The 23,604-nt window shown below is 52.5% G+C and overlaps 1 protein-coding gene across 1 annotated transcript; it reads left to right on the top strand.

Annotated features, from left to right (window-relative positions):
* Window positions 1–7,359: 7,359 nt before the first annotated feature.
* On the top strand, window positions 7,360–19,130 carry CELA3B (chymotrypsin like elastase 3B). Its single transcript, XM_073316507.1, has 8 exons — window positions 7,360–7,399; window positions 8,014–8,099; window positions 9,796–9,893; window positions 14,053–14,187; window positions 14,962–15,098; window positions 15,816–15,961; window positions 17,032–17,184; window positions 19,044–19,130. The coding sequence occupies exons 1-8, from the start codon at window positions 7,360–7,362 to the stop codon at window positions 19,062–19,064; spliced, it is 816 nt and encodes a 271-aa protein (XP_073172608.1). The 3' UTR covers window positions 19,065–19,130.
* The last annotated feature ends 4,474 nt before the right edge of the window (window positions 19,131–23,604 follow it).

The following is a 23,604-nucleotide window of genomic DNA, read 5'->3' on the forward strand; positions in this document are numbered from 1 at the left end:
ACCTGTTTCCAGCCCCCGCCCCCCTCCACATTCACAGGGTTTTGGAACCCATGTCCCTTGCCTAGCGAGTGCTACTTAGTTGATGGTGAGTCCCTCCATCATAACAAAAGGCCAAGTACAGTTCCACTGTCCTTGATTCCCTAATCAGGGTAATAACAATTTATTCTTCCTGCCCCAATAACAGAGACACTGGGGATCCCACAGCAGCCAAAGTGACCATTTAGGCAGCTATGGCCTCATTCTAGGCGGGGTGGGTGTGCCTATGCAAATGAGATCGGCCCCTTTGAAGTTCTTTTCCACAACTTGCCACACCTCACCACCAGATGTCAGGGTGGAGCTCATCCTGACTCTGTTTACACACGGAAACCAAAATGTGGTCACTGATTGCCTTTCTCGCCTGCCTTTGCCTTCACCAGATGGTCCACCGGAGGATGAGGATGTAGTGGTTGCGCTTATTACAAGCGCTCTCACTGCAGTTACAAGAGAACAATTTCAAGCCGCTTGTTCAGCTTGTCCAATTCAACAAAAACTACGGGAATTTCTGACAAAGAGATGGCCTAGTAACCCTAAAAACCTTGACCCAATTTTGCTGCCTTCTTTTAGAGTTCGGGATGAACTTTCTTTGCTTGATGGCTGTGTGCTATGAGGAACACACCGGCTGCTTGTGCCAGAAGAATTACAGTCAAAACTCATACACCTGGCACGTGATACTCTTCAAGCAATTGTCAGAACCACACAGCGACTACAGGATCTGTATTGGTGGCCAGGGATGGACTCTCAAACTGAAGCACTCATAAAATCCTGTGTCACTTGCCAAATGCATGATAAGACAGCAGTGACATGTATCCCTCCATTACAGCCTGTTCCTCTTCCTGAATCTGCATGGGTGATTGACATTGTAGGACCCTTTGATACTGCTCCAACTGACGGCCGTTATGCCATCACTTCAATAGACTATTTCAGTAAATGGCCTGAGGTAGCGTTTACATTGCAAATCTCTTCTGCTACAGTAATTAAGTTCCTCTCTTCAGTTTTTAGCAGGGAAGGTAACCCCAAAGAATTGGTTTCAGATAATGGTAGTGTCTCAGTGCAGGGGTCTGTGCCAGACAAGTCTGCATGGCCAGCCTGAGACCTCCCCAACTCCCCGCTATTTGGAAGGCAGCCTGGCATGGGCGGCAGGTGGAGCCCCCGTTCGGGAATGCTAGCCCCTGGCTCCGCCCCTTCTGCCTGCATCCCCCCAGGCCAGAGGCCCTCCTCATCCCCCCCGCAGCCAGAGCCCTGAGATTCCCTGACCCCCTCCCCCCGCCTCAGCTGGAGCAACGAGTTACACTAAGGAAAAACGCAGACTCTTCACTAATTTTCCTCCAATGAGAAAACGACCGGCAAGGTCTCAAGGTCTGCTACGGTTTGATGGGAGTGAGAGAATCTATGCACAAGCCAGCCCACAACATGGCCAAAATCCATGGTGGAGCCAGTGGTTGCAGTCACACCTTGCTGTCTAGCATGAGGCCCGCAGCTTAGCACCCTGTAACTTCACATTGAGGCAAGGGCATACTGGGAAAATGGACGTGCTCCAACGAGGCAAAGAGAAGAATTTTCTCTGCAGTTCTCCAAAGGAGAGGCCCAGAAGCTGTAATCCCCAATTAGAATTTTAAACCAGTGGCTCCTAAATTTCCAGCCGTAATTTGCTCAGCAGAACAATGCTGTTAGATCTGTAAAGCTGTAATTGCCTCTCAGGTAGGGCAGAGATGCTGGAATCATCTGGATAGTGGGGTGCTGAGAGCCTTTGAATCAAACTGTAACCCCAGTATAGAACGGAAACCCCTTCAAGCCGGGGGTGCAGCAGAGCCCTAAGCTCCAGCGCCGATGGGGGGGGGCATTCCAAAGTATAATGCAGTCATGAACCTTAGAAGCTTAGGACAGGCTCAGCCAATGAAACAAGGTAGAGATGTTACATCATCTGCTAAACTCTCTGGCTGATTGTGCTCTGAGGGTGGATTGCTGGTACTTAGGCTTGCTCTATGCACAGGTTCACACCAGCGTAACTATGTTGGTTAGGGATGTGGCTTTTTGACTGAAATGATTGTACCCCTACCACCCCAATGGGGAGCCAGAGGAGCTGGTCTAAAGGTGCATCAGACTGGTGTAGCTTATTCCCCTTCTTGTGCACTAGCTGCAGAGCTATGGGAAAAAGAGGGTCATGTTTATTTCCCTTTCCTGATTAGAGATGGAGCCAATCCAAGGAGCAGTCAAAGGCAGGACATTCAAGAGACGGATGGAGATGGCCATAATTCCTAGCATCATGGAGTGATTAGCAAACAAATCCTCACAGCCCCCTGGGAGGTGGGTAAAGAAATATCATCCCCACTGTACAGATGGGGAAACTGAGGCACAGAAAGGGGCTGGGGCTGGCCCAAGGCACACAGGAAATCAGCAGCACAGCAAGACACAAGAAACCAGCTGTTCCTAGTTGCCAGTCACATTAGTCCATTAGACCCAGAGCCTCAAAGGTATTCAGATGCCTGACTCTCCATAAAATCAATGGGAGTTATGTGCCTAAACACCTCTGAGGATCTGAGCCCTCATATCCAGTGGTGTAATACCCATCCACTCTATGCCTCTCTAGTAGTGACTGGGCCACATACAGAGGTTCAGAGCCTGCTACAACCTTAGCTAACACAGCTCGACCATTTAACTAAGGCAGAAGAGGCTTGTGCTTTTAGATCCAGATATCCCGGGGTGACCCAGGAACCTCTCAATGCCAACTGGCAAAGGGCAGAGAGAGGGTGAAGGGGGCTGCAGGGATCTATTGAGTCCAGCCTGTAGATTCTAGTTCACCAAAGCATGTCCTGGAATGTCTCAGGTGAAAGCCTGTGTCCCACGGCTCATCAGCATCATCGCAAAACACACGTACAGATGTTGTGTGAGGAGTTATGTATGTAGTGGGAAATTATGTTCTTAGAGTGGGGAGAACCCTATCATGCGATGCACATCACAAGTTTGCTCTATTATTTTGGGGGATAAAGACGAAACCCTGGCATCCCTCACCTAGGCAGGAAATGGACAATAAATTTGCCTCCTGAAAGTGGGATCTCAACCAGGGTTAGCTGAGAACGCTGGAGAGATCTTTGGGTGAGATGAGTTTCTTTAGATGAGAGGATAACTCGTTAGGTTTAGTCGCTAGAAAGTGTGTTATGATTTTCTTTCATAAGGAACCATTTGTTTAACTCTGGCAAGGCCCTCGGTACAGTGCTATTGGCTGGGTCCAGGCCTGGTTCTGCTTTCCACTCCCCTGCTGTACATTGCAATTACTCCAGTCACATTACACTGCGAGAGAGAGGAGAATCAGGGCCCACACACCTAGTAAAGGGACAGCATCTTCCCCTTGGGGCAGACGAAGATCAGAGTGCAGGAGCATGCTACATACATGCCCATCTGTAACAGATTAGAGACCAGGCTGTGCTGCATGGCCATACAGCGAGCAATGCCCTCATTTTCCTGGCTTTAAGGAATGTGGGGTCTGATGACCTGCATCAGGGTTCTGCTGCTAATGCCATGGCAGTGAAGCGCAGCCATCACACCATTTGCTCCTGGTGCATGAAGATCACACTCAACTCTGCTCTAGTTCTGGCAGCCATGGCTGGTTTAAGCTTAACCCCCCAGGCTGGAGACGGAAGGCAAGAGTGCAGGGACAGGGCAGCACACTCCGCAATGTTCCAGTGCTGGCAACTCTCCTGGCTTTAGCACGAGTCAGTGTTTTTCAGAAAGCTTCCAGCTTCTGGAGTCATGTGATTCTGAGAGACACCCAGCTTCCATTTCAAACACCAAGGAGGAGCTGGGGAAGTATTTTCTAGCTCTGGTGGTGGCACTGAAATGTGACCCCCTAGAAGGTTCAAAAATCATCCAGAAAATTTTATTAGTTTTTAAATCTTCTGATGTGTAGAGGGGGCCTGGCCTAGGTGTTCTGAATGAGGGGGTTGGAATCTGCAATTCTCACCCTCTACCCACACCCCCATCCTGGGAAAAAACAGTCTGACTGGACATTTTTTACCATCCTGGTGAGAACACTGGGGTTTTGCATCTCTGTCACTCCCTGCCCAGGTTACTGGATAACACTGAAGCTTGGAGACACTGTGCTGTGTTGGCCTAGCCTCTGACACCTTCATAGTTAAGAGCCTAAGCCTTGTGTAACCAAGTCTGCTGCTCTCTGTCCTTCACCTCCTCCTTTATCATCTCCCTCTGGAGTCTGGCAGCAGATTTGACATCATCTTGTGGGAAAGAAAATAAAAATCTCCTGCTAAACCAGGGTCACTTGTTAATTGTTAACACTTATTTCATACCACCTGCTCTTGCTCCCAGACTAATTTTGATCCTGTTTAGAGGGGCCTTATTCCCCTGGGAGTGGTGCTTCAGGAAAGGCACAAATGCTGACACCACAAAGGGGATCAGCACCTGGAAAGGCTGGTCGGGAGGCAGAGGACAGCCAGGGATGGGCAGGCCTGGGAGACTAACTCAGCAGCTGAGATCACCTGTTACCTGGGGGATGGGGGAACCACCCTTTCGAAAAAGATGCCCATTGTCACAAATAAACAGACAAATAAATTGGTTAGTCTCTAAGGTGCACATGTACTCCTTTTCTTATTGTCACAACTGCCATTGTGCCAGAGACCCAGAGGCGGGGAAAGGGCCGCTAGTGGGAAATGCCTTGTGGGGTCAGTGGAAGTGAGCTGGGTGTGATTATTTGACTTTGGTCTTGTACATTCAGACAATGGACACAAGCCAAATCCAGCCCCAGGAGACACTGCAGAAACCAACGCAGTTCGCCCCCCACCTCCCTGGAATTTGGGGCCCTGTGTCTCTCTGAATGGGAGGTCAGCACTCTGCCCTTCTCTTTTATTCTAAATCCAACAATTACAATAATGCAGGGAAATTAAATGCAAGAGGTGCAACACAGCACCCTACACACACACGTCAAGGAAGCTAAATGAGCATTCCCTTAGCAGAGAGAACCCGACTGGGATGCTACCCTCATGCACACTGCCTTGTGGTACAGCGTATCCCTGCAGGCCTGCTGTACTCTTTCTCCTTCTTGCAATGATTGACTCCCAGTCCAGAGTACTTCGACCAAGACTCCCCCTTTATGTCTTATTTATTCACTCCTGTATAGAGTACAGCTTCTTTAGCCCCTCACATCCACCCTTGGAGCCCGGGTCCTCTCTGAAATTCAGGCAGCCCACAGCCTCCTCCTAGCTCCGTGTAAGAATTCAGGAAGGCTCCCTCCTTGTGCCAAGAGTCCCTCTGCCCTACTCCTGGGCCCTGTGTACTATAAACTAAGCCAGCTTCTCTCTGGGTGTCTCCTCTTGCTAAGAGCACCCTCTAGCTACTGAGCCCTGATAGCTGTTTATCCGGTCCAGGTGCCCCTTAGTCAATTAGCTGCCAACCAGCCACCTAGGCAGTTAATTACTTACTGGGCTGAGATGGTGGGCTGAGATGGGCTTGTTCTCCTTAACGAAGCCTATCATGGATAGACTGGGCCCTGATTCCCCTCAAAGGGGCCAGCCACCCTGTATCAATAAGGTGTTAAAATGAGCCCCATAGAAAGCAGTACAAAGTCCTACATGGTCACAAGGGAACCCTGAATCTGAATCGACTTTACACGCACACTTTGCATGACTGTTCCATTTGGAAGCGGTTTATAGAGGGCTAACGAAGGCTAAGTAGATATTTTAATAACTGGTTAATTGGTTGCTGCAGATTGTTATAGAGACCAATAGATCTGTGGGTGGCTTGTGAGCCTGGCCAATAACCACCCATAACCCCAGCTTATAACCACTTTGAATACATGCTGCTGGCCTCTGGGACATGTTTATAACAGATTTTAGTAACCCTGTACAAGCCATCTATTAACAGCCCCTACCTATGAAGTGAGACCAAATTTCCAGAATTTAACATCTGCATCATAACACCGTCCCAGGTGGGTTCTGGCTCCTCACAGGTTCAAGGCCCTGCCCTGAAGCAGCTGCATTGTTACTAGCACCATTTGCTGTGAGTGACCCCTGTGCAGAATGGCAGCACGCGGCACATGCTGCTCCTTCGTCCCCCTCGCCCCATAAGGGCCCTTACGAGGGGCCGGCTCCAGCTCCCAGTGAAGTCAGAGTCTCCTGTGATTTCAATGGGACTTGGATCAGGCCCTGAGTCCTTACCCCAGTGCAGGGAGCAGGACCAGGCCAGCTGGCCTATGTCTATGCAGATCTTCTGCTCATTCCCCTCCCCGCGGCAGGGGGCTACAGTGGGGGATGGACTCCATTCCTCTAGCCCCCCGGGACCCAGGCCAGTGTTCAGGCTAGAGGTGGCCCCACTCACTCTCCAGCACCGTGACCTAAGTTCCCTGTAAGCTGCATGGCCGTGCAGCAGCCTATTAAGCACTGCACCGGCGCTCAGGGCTGCAGCAGGGAGAGATGCCTCTCCCCCAGCCCTGGACCTGCTGCGGCAGGGAGAGGTGCCTCTTCACGCCAGCCCCAGCCCAGCCCCGGATCTGCAGCAACCGAGCCCCAACCCAGCCTGGCTTGGACCTGCCGCAGACGGGGAAGAGGCGCCCGGCCCCCTGGCCCCAACCCACCCAACCCAACCCAGCCCCAGAGCTGCCATGGCGGGGAGAGGCACCTCTGCCCCCTCAGCCCAGGTGCTGCTGCTGTGGGGAGAGAGAGCTCTCTCCCTGCTGTAGTCCCGGGGCAGCCTGCACCCCAAACCCTTCACCCCTGGCCCCACCCCAGAGCCCACACCCCCTGCCGGAGCCCTCTCCCCCTTACAGCTCAACCCTCTGCCCCAGCCCTGAGCCTGCACTCCCAGCTGGAACCCTCATCCCCCCTCCCCTGCGGCATCCCTCTGCCCCACCCCACAGCCCGCACCCCCAGCTAGAGCCCTCGGTCCCTGCACCCAGCCCTCTGCCCCAGCCCTGAGCCCCATCCCACACTCCAAACCCCTCGGCCCCACCCCGACCACATACCTTTTGTTCTGTGCACCAGTGTGGAGGTCATGTGTCACACCTCACCTCCACAGTGGCGCACATAATAAAAGTCATTCCGCACAGGGTGAGAAAAATTAGAGGGCACCCTGACTGTGACCCAGCCTGCTTGCTAAGTGACGCTCTCGGCATCCATTGATTGGCCATGGTCCAATCTGCCCAAGGCCGGGCAGGTGCAGGACAGGGGGGCCCTGTTTCCTCGGAGTGACCTTGCACCCGGGCACAGGATATTCCAACACCTGCTCTCGGAGCTGCTAGGCACCTCCCTACCCTGCAGCCTCTGATAAAGGGGAGTATTAAAGGGCCCTGTGTCTCTTGGGGACCATCTGACCAAGATGCTGAGGCTGCTGATCCCCATTCTGCTTGCGGCTGGTGGTAAGAAACGGGCTAGAGCGAAGGCTCTCTCCTCTGCCCCAGCGCCCCTGCACAGAGCACATACTTAAGGAAGAAGGCCTGTTATGCCATCTGCAGCCCCAGGGCACACAGAGCTCTCCTTGCTCCTCCTGTGCCTAGCCCGCCGGTCGCCCTCGACCTTGCGGAGGTTGTGCAAGGTGCTGTCAGGGGATTGGGCCCTGGTGCCTGCCTCATTTGTAAATGTGGAGACGGGTCGGCTCAGGAGGGGATGAAACCCTGGGCAGGCCTACATGGGCAAGGTAACCATCCCATGGAGAGCCTGGGCCAGGGGATTGCCCCTCCACCTCAGGACTGGGGAGTGACTGGGGACTAGGGTGACCAGATGTCCCGATTTTATAGAGACAGTCCCAATTGTTGGGTCTTTTTCTTATAAAGGCTCCTATTACCCCCCACCTCCTGCCTGATTTTTCACATTTGCTGTCTGGTCACCCTACTGGGGATGTCCAGGGTTGGGTTGGAGAGGGTGAGCCGGCATGACCACATGTCTCGCTTCCCCATTGTCCAGCCTCCTCTGCTCAGCAGAAGGGTCTGGTGCCTTTGCCATCTGTGTAATGCACAGTGCTCTCTCCCTCCAGCCCACGGGTGTGGGACACCAGTCTACTCCCCCCACACAAGGGTGGTGAATGGAGAGGATGCTGTGGCTTACAGCTGGCCCTGGCAGGTGAGTGAAATCCACCCCGTTGGACGCGGCGAAAGCCAATCAGCAACGAGGCTCGATCCGATCGCACCGTCTGCACTAGTGCGTGGTGTTAGGGTTCAGAGCAAACTTTTTTTTTCCCACTGAAAAATCCAGATTTGGGTTGGCAGAAGCCTTACCCATGTTTGTGTTGATTTTGATGCATTTGATTGGTCAGAAAAATATTGAAAACATTTTTTGGAGCCCTCCCCAATATTACTTTTTGAAGCTCGATGTTTCGATTTCTCAATTCAAAGTGAATCTTTCAAAAGTACTTCCAGTTTATTAAAAAAAATTAAAACATTTTCAAACACTCAAAAGCAAAATGAAATATTCTGTTTGACCCATCACGGGTACATGGTCCTACCCTGACACGGCTGCATCGTTATCTATTTCTTCTTCAGATGTTTAGGTTTCCTGAAAATCCGAAAAAAAATTCACTTTCGGTCGATAAGAAATTCCCCCCACCCCAAAATTTTGGAGCAGCCAGTGACTAAAAAACTCCATTATTCACCCTGCTGTAATCTCCCCAGGCCTGGGGGTTGGGGGGTTAGACCTGCAGCATTGCTCTGACCACACCAAGCTCTTGTGGTGATGGACAGGTGAAGCAAAGGGGGTGGGGTGGGATATTGAATCGGTGCCCAGTTATGGAGCAAAGGAGAGCTAAAGGGACCAGAAACTCCATCTTCTTCATCACTTCTCCTCACGGCTGTACTGAAGAAGCAAAACTCACCATTGGTTAATGCCCTGCCCTGCAGTCCTTAGGCAACCCCCCACTGACCTTATGGTCTGGGAGAACAAGTCCCTCATCTGATGTGCATGAAATTCTTGCTGCTGTTTTATCTGGATCCCAGCTTGTGCCTATTGCGGGTCCCCCGGTGTGCGTTCCACACCCCTACTAACAGACTGGGCAGCGCAAGGCCAGGATTGGCACAAGCTTCAGGATACACTTACGGGGCTGGTTTCAGACATAGCTGAGCCCCACCCTCTGAAAACCAGAGCCCTGTCAAGCATCAGCTCACAGCAGCCTGGGGAGGGCAGGATGGATTCCTTGCCTTTGCCTTTCTTAGCTGGATTTCTTCTCTCTGTGAACAGTTGATCGCAGCTCTGTGTCTGTGCCCATGTTCCAGCCCATGGCACTGACGGGCAGAGGGAGAAGCAGAAAAGCCCCAAAATTCACTGGGAGGGGCAGCAGCACCTTGGCAGAGTCTTCCCCAAAGAGCCCCCTGAAGCCCCTCTAGTCACTTGACACGAGCAGGGCTCTGCCAGGGGTGGGCACGAGGGAGTGCTAGGTGGGAGCCAGAGACCAGCTGCTCCCCTCAACCCCAGGGCATTTCTGAGTGACAGTGCGTGTGGGTCAGCCCCTCAGTGCCTGCTGCCCCCTGGTGCTGCGCGAGCAGGGAGAGGCTTTGCCCTGGCAGACTGTGTATCATGGTAACTCACACAGCAGCCTCCGCTGCATGCATCCACAGCGCCCAGAGGGCACCCTGGCACCACACCTGGGCCAGGCCAAAGCTGCTACCAGAGCCCTGCTAGCACTCCGATGGGCCATGGTCGTTGGGGTGGGTTCCATGGGATGTTACCCTAAAGCTCCCACTGTTCAGAGCCTCCCCACAGTGGAGCCGGAGAGCCCTGGAGCTCCACAGCACGTCCCCCACTGCCCTGTCTTGTCTCCTGGCAGATCTCCCTGCAGTACGAGCGGGACGGTGCTTTCCACCACACCTGCGGGGGAACCCTCATCGCTCCCACATGGGTCATGACGGCTGCGCACTGCATCTCGTAAGCCTCCTCCTCTTCCGATTGCTTAGAATTTAGGTTTCAGAGTAGCAGCCGTGTTAGTCTGTATTTACAAAAAGAAAAGGAGGACTTGTGGCCCCTTAGACACTAACCAATTTATTTGAGCATGAGCTTTCATGAGCTACAGCTCACTTCATCGGATGCATACCGTGGAGTAGCCAGTACATTGCATGCAGTGAATGCATCCGATGAAGTGAGCTGTAGCTCATGAAAACTTATGCTCAAATAAATTGGCTAGTGTCTAAGGGGCCACAAGTCCTCCTTTTCTTTAGAATTTAGTGCGGCCGACGCACCATGGGGTCTTGGGGCAGGAGCCACAGGGCCCTGGTCTGCCATGGCTAGTGAGCTGCTCCTTGCCATGAGACCTCCCAGCAGACATGCTCCATTCCGGGTAATGGGCCCTCCCAGCAGCGGCAGCCAGTTCCAACGCCTGACCCTGGCCGGCAGTGGAGACCCCCAAGATGGAGAGAACTGAGTGACATGGAGCCTTGTAACTGAGGCGCTCGGCAGCCTGGGCCATGTCCCTCCATCTCTGCCATGGGGGGGACAATCCCAACTGCCCGCCCAGCGTCAGTGTGGTGGCAGCGATGCAATTCAGAGCAGGATGTGGCCCATCAAGGGCTGCATAAGCACTAAGCATTAGCGCTCTGGTTACCAGCACTAGGAGAAGATCACCCAGAAACACCCCGCAGGGACCATGCTCCTACCGCGCCCGCCCCCATGACTCCACTGCACTCTGCCCTGAGCTCTCCGGCTGGCTGCAGGAGGTGCGGCACAGAGTCTGCTTCTCCCAGCAGAGGCCGGAGCTGCTTACTGCGAGCACAGGGCTATTAGCTAGCACTGCTCACCAGTGGGACCCGCGCAGAGGCTGGGCCTGTGGCAGAGCGCTGTCCCCGAGCACGCCCTCATGGCATGGCAAGGCCCTGCAGGCATGGTCCCCTCACAGGCGGAGTTTGGGCAGGCGTGGGAGGGCGCTGCCCCCACTCCCACACAAGTCTCAGGCAGGCAGCCTGAGTGTGCAATGCAATGAGTTCTGCAGAGGAGACAGGAGACTGCTCCCAGCTTGTGCCCCAGAGGCAGGGAGTCAGAATTTTGTTTCTAAACAGATTTCAGAGGAACAGCCGTGTTAGTCTGTATTCGCAAAAAGAAAAGGAGTACTTGTGGCACCTTAGAGACTAACCAATTTATTTGAGCATGAGCTTTCGTGAGCCACGAAAGCTCATGCTCAAATAAATTGGTTAGTCTCTAAGGTGCCACAAGTACTCCTTTTCTTTTTTCTAAACAGAGTGATTAGCGGGTGATTAAGATAAGAAAGGGCTGTTAGGAGTTTCCCTAAAGTTAAATGATCTGTTCCAAGCTTGGTGAACTGCAAAAAGTGAGTAGCCTAAATGATAGAAAGTAATTGTAGATTTTTCTACAGTTGTTTCAATTGTTCTATTCAAGAGGTGGTAACAAGTTACTGCTATCTTTCTTTGAGAAGAGAACTGATATTTTAGACAAAGGAAATACAGTAGATCTAATCTACCTGGATGTCAGGAAGGCTTTTGATACAGTTCCACATGAGAAATGATTAGTTAAACTGGAGAAGATGGGGATTAATAAGAGAACTGAAAGGTGGATAAGGAACTTGTTGAAGGGGAGACTGCAACAGGTCCTACTGAAAGGTGAACTGTCAGGCTGGAGGGAGGTTACTAGCGGAGTTCCTCAGGGATCAGTCTTGGATCTGATTAAACATTTTTTATTAATGACCTTGGCACAACAAGTGGGAGTGTCCTAATAAAATTTGAAGATGACACAAAGCGGGGAGGTATAGCCAATATAGAGGAGAACCGGAATACCATACAAGAAGATCTCGATGACCTTGTAAACTGGAGTAATAGACCCATTGTTTCATGTTCTCTGTGTATATAAAATCTCCCCACTGTATTTTCCACTGCATGCATCCGATGCAGTGAGCTGTAGCTCACGAAAGCTTATGCTCAAATAAATTGGTTAGTCTCTAAGGTGCCACAAGTACTCCTGTTCTTTTTGAGAAATGGAATGATATTTAATAGTTCAAAGTGCAAGGTCATGCATTTAGGGCCTAACAACAAGAAATTTTGCTATATGCTGAGGACTTATCAGTTGGAAGTGAAAGAGGAGGAGAAAGAGCTGCACATATTGGCTGATCACAGGATGACTTGAGCCGTCAATGTGATGTGACCATGAAAAATCTAACACAGTCCTAGGATGCATCAGGCGAGGTATTTCCAGTAGAGAGAGGGAAGTGTTAGTATCATTATATAAGGCACTGGTGAGACCTCACCTGGAATACTGTGTGCAGTTCTGGTCTCCCATGTTTAAGAAAGATGAATTCAAACTGAACAGGTGCAGAGAAGGGCTACTAGGATGATCTGAAGAATGGAAAACCTACCTTAGGAGAGGCACCTCAAGGAGCTTGGCTTGTTTAGCCCAACCAATAGAAGGCTGAGGGAAGCTATGATTGCTCCCTATAAATACATCAGAGGGATAAATACCAGGGAGGGAGAGGAGTTATTTAAGTTAAGCGCCAATGTGGACCCCAGAAGAAATGGATATAAACTGGCCATCAAGAAGTTTAGGCTTGAAATTAGACAGAGATCTCTAATCATCAGAGGAGTGAAGTTCTGGAACAGCCTTTCAAGGGGAGCAGTGGGGGCAAAAAACTTAACTGGCTATCAAGACTGAACTTGATAAGTTTATGGAGGGGATGCTATGACAGGACTGCCTACAATGGTGTGTGGCCCATCGGCGACTGCCTGTAGCAAAAATCCCCAATTGCTGGAGATGGAACACTAGATGGGGAGAGCTCTGAGTTACTACAGAGAATTCTTTCCCAGGTATCTGCCTGGTGGGTCTTACCCACATGCTCAAGATCTAACTGATCACCATATTTGGGGTCGGGAAAGAATTTTTCCCTGGGTCAGATTGGCAGAGACCCTGGAGGGTTTTCTTCTTCTGCAGCATGGACCATGGGGCATGGGTCACTTGCAGGTTTAAACTAGTGTAAATGGTGAATTATCTGTAACTTGAAGTCTTTAAACCGTGATTTGAGGAGTTCAGTAACTCAGCCAGCGGCTAGGGGTCTGTTACAGGCGTGGGTGGGTGAGGTTCTGTGGCCTGCGAGGTGCAGGAGGTCGGACTAGATGCTCATGCTGGCCCCTTCTGACTTCAGTAAGTGTATCTGAGTAAGAATAGACATTACCATTTTAAACCCAACCAGTGTCCTTTAAGTGACTTCCCACAAGGTGTCAGAGCATGTCAGTATTAGAGCTGAGTGGGTCTAATATTTATTTAATTTTGTTTCTTGATATAGGAATTAGGTACCGTGTTCCTATCAGATAATTTCTAAGTTATTATCTGCAAAAACGCTAGAGTTTTCAGTTGCGTAAGTACCCCCCGGAATCACAGTTAAAGTTGTGCACCCCCCACCCCCATCTGAAATGGTGCCTCTGTGGGCAGGCACGGAATTGTCCCCTCCATGTATGGCCCCATTGGCCTGACTGGAGCCCCAAATATAGAAGTCAAACTACACCTATGTCAGCCCCTGTTCTGGGTTCCCCGCCCACTCAGAGTCTTTCAGAGACATTCCCCTTCTCCTGGGATGATTCATTTAGTTCATCTGCTTAGTGAGGCTCTGGTCCTGTTAAAAGGCTCCCAGGCCCTCCCTCCAAGAGCACCTCCTTCAGCTGAGCTCTGGGAGCCCCTTAACAGGCCCAAATGCTCATTAACCAGTTAGCTGCTGAGCACCTAATTACTATGGGGGAAGGGGGCTCAAGATAGGTTCAGTCTCTTTAAAGAAGCCCATCATGGGTAGAGTGGCCCTGACTCTCCTTAGAGGGGCCAGTCCCGCCACGACAGTGTCCCTGTGCTGTGTGTCCCCGCATGAGGGGCTGTCTGGGCCCCGAGTCCCGCAGGGCCAGGCCGTGCCAGCTGGGGTGTGTGCTGCTGATCATGATATGGGCTAGGGGCCGACACAGGGACTAGGGTGATGTCTCCTGCGTGGTGTGCGGGACTCCAACCCCTCTGAGCCCGAGGGGGCACTGCAGGCTGCCCCCCCCATGCTGCCCCTGCTGCAATCCCCGGGCTGTCTCCTCACAGGCTCTCGGGGGTTTCCTTTCAGTAAATCCCTCACCTACAAGGTAGTGCTGGGGGAGTATGACAGAAGCGTGGCAGAGGGCCCTGAGCAGCACATCCCAGTGAATCATGAGGACATCTTCGTCCACCCTCGCTGGAAGCCCATCTGCGTGGCCTGCGGGTAAGGCAATGCAGGCATGTGCCAGGCTGCAGCTGCCCTCCCTTCTGAGCTGCCTGGGGGCGGCAGGGCTCCCAGGGAGGGCAGCGGCAGGCAGGGAACAGTCTGTTTATAAGAATGGCTGGGGAGGGAAAGACACACACAGAGCTGTTCCCATGTAAGGACCCTGGGCCTGACACTGGTGCTGTGGGCAGCACTCTTCAGGCCAGTGGGTGCTGAGGGGCTGAAAAAGCCAGCAGGGGAATAGTGTGGCTTTATCTGCCATGCTGGCTCCCAGGCCACAGGTTCCCCTCATAGCAGAGCAGGCCCTGGGCAGGCCTGTGACGCGACAGGGCTGGGGTCTACGTCCTGATCAGCACACGCTGCCCTTCCTTTGGGAAGGGACCGGTGAGCAGGGCTGTGGGCTCCCCTGGGCTCTCTTTGCCAAGCTCTGTGCCAGGGACATATTGTCCCCCTCGTGGTGCAAGGGGCGGGTTTTTAGCCCTGGGCAGGGATGTCTTCAATCCATGGAGCAGGAGAACAGCCCCCCCCACCCCCCCAACCCGTGGGGACACCTCAAGTGCAGTCTCCAGGCCTCTCTGGTCAGGCTGCCTGTAAGGGGGGGTCTGTCATGCTGTGAACACCTATCCCACGGAGAACTGGACTGAGCCCCGAGCCAATAACAGCTGCTGCCCTGTGACATCCGTGGCTTCTCGCTCGGCCTGCTGGCAGACGGCTCCATTGCCAGACCCCTGAGCCATCTGCCCCTCCAGTGAGCTCTGACTCGTTCTCTTGCAGCAACGACATTGCCCTGATCAAGCTGTCCCGGAGTGCTGAGCTCAACGACACAGTGCAGCTGGGCTGCCTCCCGCCCGCAGGCGAGGTCCTGCCCAACAACTATCCCTGCTACATCACTGGCTGGGGGCGCCTCTACAGTATGTGCCGGGCTGCTCTGCCCCGGGGAGCTCTCTCGTGGGAAAGCACAAGGGCAGCCACGCTGGGGACGCGGCTTGGAGGGATGCAATTAGTTAATTGTTCCTCTGGCTGGTTTTCTTTCTCGCTAGCACTGAGTGGCAGCAGAGCTCCAGCCCCGGAGACTGGAGGCCAGTCTCCACAAATGAAGTGCAGCATGGGCAGCTCAGGGTTTCTTCCCCATGCATTGCCCCTTGCCAATGTGCCTCGATCCTGGCCTAGGGGGGCCTCCTCAAGGGCCACCAGGGCAGCTGCTGAGGCTGCCAATTTGTGTCGCCAGAACTAGTTATTCTGGGACATGGGCACCCGCCCCTCCAGCAAGCAGCCTTCAGACAGCAGTGAGCATTGACTGGAACCCATGTGGGAGGGTGTCAAGCTGGGGAGGAAGGGGTGACAGGTTCCCTAGTTCATCACCAGCTCCTCCAACCAGCCCAGGCTCTCTCTGGTTCTGTGGGAGTGTCAGGAGCAGCAGGAGCCAAACATCACCCAGGGCCTTCTCCTGCAAGGTGCTGAGTGCTCCCAGCTCCCACTGACTTCCATTGGAGCTGAAGGTGATCAACAGCTCCCAGGAGTGCTCAGCGCTGCATGGGATAGAGCCCTGAATGAATCAGGAGAGGTGGGACTCGAACCCAGTACTTGGGCTTGGTGTCACTGGGTAAGGGTGCATCTTCTGTTTGCAGCTGGCGGATCCCTCCCTGACAAGCTGCAGCAGGCTCTGCTCCCGGTGGTGGACTATGAGCACTGCACCCAGCCTGACTGGTGGGGCAGCACCGCTATCAGAGAGAGCATGGTCTGCGCTGGCGGGGACATCAGATCAGGCTGCAATGTGAGTACAGGGCTGGAAAGAGAGTGGCGGACAACACTGCGTGCAAGCAAGTGTGCGCATGTGATCTGTCTGACCAAACTACCGCATCCGATGCACACGCCCACTAGCCCAACGTACAGGGGTGACTCAGCTGTTACCAGGGGGTCACACGCTTTGTCACTGTTGTCAGCAGCACTCACTGCACCCACCAAAGTACAGGAAGGTCGCAGGAGGCAGAAACCCACCTCCACCCAGCCTACACCCAGCCTACACCCAGCTTTGACAGGCTGGCTCCCTTTGGCAGGCAGGTGCCCAGCCTGCTGCCCTTCCCCACAGGCAAAGCCCATTAGACTAGCTGAGCAAGGAACTTTCAGGGAATGATTTATCCATGTTTCTCTGCTCATCAGTTGCAGGGTTGGGAAGTTCTGAACTGTGAGTGTGATTCATAGTAATTCACCATTTCTCCCGGTAATCAGCTGGTGCCTGCAGTTTGGGCTGTAGCTGTCACTTCTGGACACACAGCGGGCGGTTGGCACTGCAAGCACACCACAGATGGACTGTAAAGCTGACCGTGTCTGGTCTCTTGGTGACTTACACGTCAGCCGGTCAGGGAGGAGAAGCCAGAGCAGTGAGGCTGTAACACCAATGCTGTGAGACCTGTTAATGGTACATGTCAGGCTGGAAATTTGCTTTGGGTGAATAGGAGCATCTGAGTGAAAAGCTCCCTGTTCACCCTGCCCCAGGCGTAGGTAACACTCCTGCTCAGACATTCCTGCAGCGGATGCAAAAGCCTTGTCTTTGTTCGCCTGATCCCGTGACTAAGAGCAGCAGTGCGGAGAAGGGCTGCGAGGTCAGACTCAGCTGCACTGGAATATTTTTCCTCCTCTCCGCCTGACCATTTCACAGCCAGTGCTGGCTGAGAGAGTTCAAGGCACTGGGTAGGCCTCCCTGCGGTGACAGCCTTGGAGATGGCTCCAGTGACGTGCTGGACTTTGCCCCCAGAGCCTGGTGCACAGCTGTAGCCCAGCAGGCGGTGAGTGAGGGATCGGGGATCTGACACCCTCACTCACGGGGGGCTGGCTCTCTTTCAGGGTGACTCTGGTGGCCCCCTTAACTGCCGGGCTTCTGATGGGAGATGGCAGGTGCATGGCATCGCCAGCTTTGTCTCTTCCTATGGCTGCAACACCTTAAAGAGACCCACCGTTTTCACCCGCGTCTCTGCCTTTGATGACTGGATTGCAGAGGTGAGACCCCCAGCCATGTTACTGCGCGGGCAGTGGCAGGGAGGTCTTCTGCTGGGGAGCGTCAGGGAGAAATCAAATGGCCAGGCAGGGGGTTCTGGGAGGTCACCCACAGTAAATGGACAGGACGGGAGGCCCCAGATGGACAATGTTTGGGGCTGTCTCCATGAACAGAATTTGCACCCTTGAGAGTGGTGTCCTCCTGGGGCTCTGAGCCAAGATCAGTGCCACGGGCCCCATCCAGAGATCACAGCCAGCTGCCCCACACACAGAGCTGAGCAAGCAGGGCCCCTCAGAGCATGTGATATCATCTCTGGTCCCCCTTGCGCCTCACCTCTTCCGGCAGCTGGGAACTCAGACGCAGCTCATGTCACTGCAGAGCAAAATAAGGAACAGCTGAGTCTGGCCTGCAAAGGGGTTTCTGTAAGATCTGGAGCCTGGAAGAGCTGGTCTCAGCACAGTAGATATTGAAGGCAAACTAGCTCGGATGTGCTTCTCCACTGACACATGTGATGACCCTGGAGTCTGCTGGGAGCCGGCATTTTGGGCACATGGCCCAGAGCCGTAAGCAGGATGCTCGGTGGCCTGCAGCACCACCCGGCTACAGGGATGGTTTGAGACAGAACATCTGGCTTGGCTGTGAGCTCTGTCCTGCAGCGAGCAGGGGCTCAAGGCAGGCAGAGGGAGGTGTTTGGCCTAGCAGCTGAGCATGCATCTGCAAGCTGGAATTGCGCGCTATCATCCCAGCTCTGCTGCCCTGTGCTCTGGCTGCGTCACTCACGTTAACCCCTTGGGGCCGGATTTGGATCTCACTGCTCCCAGTGCCAATCGGCGGAGTTCCTCCGGAGTCTGGGAACAGGCTCCCCTTTCAGTTACAGCAGTGAGTGGCGTGACTCTGGATTTACACCCGTGTAACTCAGGGCACAAACTGGCCCAGATGAACTCTACAAGTGTCAAACCGGCATCACAGAGAGCAGGCCTGGGCCTTTGAGGCCTCTGTTTCCCTAGCAGGTGATTTGGGGGGCAACCATTTTCCCCTTCCTTGTTGGAGTGCACCGAGAAGGGCAGATTGTGTCAGGCAAGGGCCCGGACCTGGGTAACCTCTGGCACGTGGCGGGGAGTGTGAGCCACGCCCACGTGCTGTGGCAATGGACACCCCCAGCCCAAATGGTGGGTCGTAGGAAGGGTCTGGGCCCCCCGTGCTCTCACTTCCTCTGGGCGGTGGACGAAGCGCCTCCCAGGCACCTGCTGGATGGGGAGCGGCTGCTGACTGGGTGGTCACTTCCCTCTCTGGCCACTTCCTCCATGCTGTGGCTGCTGCCCCGGGGACATGAGAGCAGGGCCTGGACAGCAGTCACAGCATGGAGGAAGTGACCAGAGCCAGCGAATGGACAGTCCACAGCTGGGTAGTGATTTGTGGCCTGGCTGCAGGGGGTTGGTGGGATCTGCAGGACTGGGAGAGTGAGAGCTGGGGAGAGAAAGGGGAGCAGGAAGCTGAAGGGCTGAGAAAGGGAAGGGAGGGGAGAACAGGAGCTAGAGGACTGAGGAGGGGAGGGTGAGCAGGGGCAATGGTGACAAAAAGACAAAATGCAGTTGATGGGTTGTCTTAGTAAAAAGTTTGGGAGCTGCTGGCCTAGAGGTGGAGTCTGATGAGCCTGCTCCAGCCTTGGCTAAGGGAAGCAGCTTTTTTAGCTCAGGCACGAGAGGTTGCTGAGTTAGTTACAATCCCAAGGTCCCAGGTTCGAGCCACCCAGGGGGCATCACGTTACACATGCAAAGGGCTTCAGAAGCCCCGAGGATATGATTTCTGCTGCAGTTTATTGTGTCCTGACCTGATATACTTTGGTTTGCTTTTCTTTCAGACCATCGCTAATAATGCATGATAAGCTGAAAGAGCCACATCTTGGAGAAACTTTCCTGGGCAGATAATAAAGCAATTGTAGAAATCCCGTCATGGGCGTATTTCTTGGGGGGCAGGGGCTTCCCTTTGTTGGGGCTAATGTGGCGCCAATAACCCCAGGGCTCTTTGCAGTTGGGCAGCATGGTGGCAGGAAGATTGTGTAAAATGAGGAATTCTTTCTTCAGGGATTTCATGCTATACTCTGGCATTCCTGTAGCTTTGAAACTGTTCTTCGAAACCCTTCACATATACCTAGTGGGTCCAATTCTGCTCTGCATTGCATGCTGGGTTGTCACTGACCCCCAGGCTGGGCAGGTGTAGAAGACAACTACTGGTGTGACTGAGCAGAGGAGTCCAGCTTGGGTGTGTTTCATACCCACACTGGACTTATATCAGTGCCACATAGGTCAGAATTTTCCAAAGAACTCAGCGGATGGGGGCCTGGTGGATGCTGAGCTCTTAAAAAAATCTCGCCTTCTATGAGAGACAAGCGAAGATCAGGCCCTACCCTACGACGTATCCCACTGTCAAAAGCACTGTCTAGAGCGAGAGGCCAGACACATGCGGGGTGTGGAACACGAGGGGGGCAGCTGAGCTGCTGCAGAAGAGCCCCGGTCTCTTACGCAGAACTTTGAACCAGATTTTATTTTATCAGTGTCGTTTTGCCTGGTCTCATATTATTGGTCTCAGTCTCTAGAGCAGACCTGCACAACATACGGCCCCCAGGGCGCATGTGGCCCGTGTGGGCTCACTGTGCGGCCTGTGGGGGGTGAGAAGGCGAGTCGGGGGGAGTGGGGGGATGATGAGCCGAGCGGGCTGGCAGTGGGGGGGGGCGCGCAGGTTAGCCGGCGGCGGGGGTGGGGCTGAGGAGGTGAGCAGGCTGCGGGGGGGCGAGTAGGCGAGCTGGGGGGATGACGAGGCAAACGGGTAGGCAGTGGCAGCGAGGCTTTATACTTAGGGGGAAGGGGGAGGAGGCAAGCTGCAAGTTGGTGGCTGGAGGGGGATATCCATTTTCAGTATTTTAATTTTTGGTACTGCATTGATTGACTGCTGTGTGCATTAATATAGTGACCCCCTGGGTCTTTGAATGAGGCTTTATACTTGGGAGGGGGGCTGAGGAGGTGAGAGGCAAGTTGGTGGCTGGAGGGGGGCAAATCTCCCAGATTCAAAATCTATTGGTCCTTTTTGCTGCTTTTCTCTGGGCTAGGGGTCGTCCCAATGCTGCAAAGAGGGTGTTCCCAAAGGAAGATGCTTGCTTCTAACCCCCAAGGCCATCAGTATGTCTGCTCTTCTCTAGTCAGCCCACTTGATTGTCCTTGGTCTGGCTCCCATCCCCTCTCCAAGGGTTGCAGCTGTCTGGAGGTACTTCCCTTCCATGCCTTCCTCATTCAACAGGGCCATTGATTACAAAGTGGAGGGGAAGATCTTATTCTACTTCTAGCAAAAAGACATTTTTCTTTTACCTTAATTATACTACCTTAGAGGCCTGCTATAACATATTACTAAGTTTCAATACAAAGTCAAATAAAAGTTATACAAACATGCATAATGCAGAGATTTATTTACAACTGCATTGATTGACTGCTGTGTGCAGTAATATAGTGACCCCTGGGGGGTGAAGAGGGGTGTGATGGTGGGGCCAAGCGGGGTGGGGGTGGGTCCTATATTACTGCTGCGATCAGGTCACCCTACGGGTGCTGTTTCTTTCCCCCTCTACAGACTTCCACACACCATCAGTGCCTTGCTAGTGTGCCATGAGATCTCTCTTCTCTTTGTGTGTGACTGTTTCCCTTGTGTGAATTTATTCAACAAAATCTTGAGCTTCATAATGGATACCATGAGTGAGAAGAAAAAGAGAATCAGAGCAGAGTTTTCAACACTGAATGGAGGAGTAAATACTTATGTACTGTTTCCAAAGACAAACACTGTGCCTCACGTGTCATGAAACATTAGCCCTTCCGAAAGAACACAACCTTCGGTAGCACTTTGGGATGTTTGGGTTTCAATCTCGCCAAACTGATCCCCCATGAAAAAATAATTAAAGCAGCCAGTTTAGCAAAAAAACCTTAGTAGAGACCAGCAAATTTTCAAGAACGTGAGCACCGAGAACGATATGGTTACTAAAGTAAGCTTTCAAATTTTCTAAGGAATTCCTGCTGGGAAATGCTTCACAGAAGGTGAGCTTTTAAAAAACTGTACGTTGATTGCTGGATCTGAGTTATGTCCAGAAAAGGGGAATATTTGAGAATGTCAGTCAATCAGGCATGACTGTACAGAGAAGAATGGTAGAAATGTCAGCTAATCTAAGTGATCAGTTAGAGTCAGCAAATTTGCGGATGATACTAAACTGGGAGGAGTGGTAGATACGCCGGAGGGCAGGGATAGGATACAGAGGGACCTAGACAAATTGGAGGATTGGGCCAAAAGAAATCTGATGAGGTTCAATAAGGATAAGTGCAGGGTCCTACACTTAGGACGGAAGAACCCAATGCACCGCTACAGACTAGGGACCAAATGGCTAGGCAGCAGTTCTGTGGAAAAGGACCTAGGGGTGACAGTGGACGAGAAGCTGGATATGAGTCAGCAGTGTGCTCTTGTTGCCAAGAAGGCCAATGGCATTTTGGGATGTATAACATTGCCAGCAGATCGAGGGATGTGATCGTCCCCCTCTATTCGACATTGGTGAGGCCTCATCTGGAGTACTGTGTCCAGTTTTGGGCCCCACACTACAAGAAGGATATGGATAAATTGGAGAGAGTCCAGCGTAGGGCAACAAAAATGATTAGGGGTCTGGAACACATGACTTATGAGGAGAGGCTGAGGGAACTGGGATTGTTTAGTCTGCAGAAGAGAAGAATGAGGGGGGATTTGATAGCTGCTTTCAACTACCTGAGAGGTGGTTCCAGAGAGGATGGTTCTAGACTATTCTCAGTGGTAGAAGAGGACAGGACAAAGAGTAATGGTCTCAAGTTGCAGTGGGGGAGGTTTAGGTTGGATATGAGGAAAAACTTTTTCACTAGGAGGGTGGTGAAACACTGGAATGCGTTACCTAGGGAGGTGGTAGAATCTCCTTCCTTAGAAGTTTTTAAGGTCAGGCTTGACAAAGCCCTGGCTGGGATGATTTAATTGGGGGTTGGTCCTGCTTTGAGCAGGGGGTTGGACTAGATGACCTCCTGAGGTCCCTTCCAACCCTGATATTCTATGATTCTGTGATTCTAGAGTCTTTTTGAGAGATCTCTGTTTTGTGAAATCCCCTTGTAAATCTTCACAGTCTGCTTTAGATTTAAACTATCTTGAGTAATTTTGTATCTGCAAATTTTGCCACCTCACTGTTTCACAGAATCATAGCAGAAGCAGCTGTTCTATCTCGGGGCCTCTCCTTCTGCCCCTCCACCCCCACGAACATGATACAGTTCTGTGGTGACCTAGAATCCTATTTTCGACGTCTCCGACTCAAGGAATATTTCCAAAATACCTCTGAACAGCATACTAATCCACAGAGGTCTCCCTACCAACACTACAGAAAGAGGGATTCTAGGTGGACTCCTCCTGAAGGTCGAAACAGCAGACTGGACTTCTACATAGAGTGCTTCCGCCGACGTGCACGGGCTGAAATTGTGGAAAAGCAGCATCACTTGCCCCATAACCTCAGCCATGCGGAACGCAATGCCATCCACAGCCTCAGAAACAACTCTGACATCATAATCAAAAAGGCTGACAAAGGAGGTGCTGTTGTCATCATGAATAGGTCGGAATATGAACAAGAGGCTGCTCGGCAGCTCTCCAACACGAGTTTCTACAAGCCATTACCCTCTGATCCCACTGAGAGTTACCAAAAGCAACTACAGCATTTGCTCAAGAAACTTCCTGAAAAAGCACAAGATCAAATCCGCACAGACACACCCCTGGATCCCCGACCTGGGATATTCTATCTACTACCCAAGATCCATAAACCTGGAAATCCTGGGCGCCCCATCATCTCAGGCATTGGCACCCTGACAGCAGGATTGTCTGGCTATGTAGACTCCCTCCTCAGGCCCTATGCTACCAGCACTCCCAGCTACCTTCGAGACACCACTGACTTCCTGAGGAAACTTCAATCCATCGGTGATCTTCCTGATAACACCATCCTGGCCACCATGGATGTAGAAGCCCTCTACACCAACATTCCACACAAAGATGGACTACAAGCCGTCAAGAACACTATCCCCGATAATGTCACGGCTAACCTGGTGGCTGAACTTTGTGACTTTGTCCTTACCCATAACTATTTCACATTTGGGGACAATGTATACCTTCAGATCAGCGGCACTGCTATGGGTACCCGCATGGCCCCACAGTATGCCAACATTTTTATGGCTGATTTAGAACAACGCTTCCTCAGCTCTCGTCCCCTAAAGCCCCTACTCTACTTGCGCTATATTGATGACATCTTCATCATCTGGACCCATGGAAAAGAAGCCCTTGAGGAATTCCACCATGATTTCAACAATTTCCATCCCACCACCAACCTCAGCCTGGTC

Source organism: Lepidochelys kempii, chromosome 18 (assembly GCF_965140265.1).
Source record: "Lepidochelys kempii isolate rLepKem1 chromosome 18, rLepKem1.hap2, whole genome shotgun sequence".
Taxonomy (NCBI): domain Eukaryota; kingdom Metazoa; phylum Chordata; order Testudines; family Cheloniidae; genus Lepidochelys; species Lepidochelys kempii.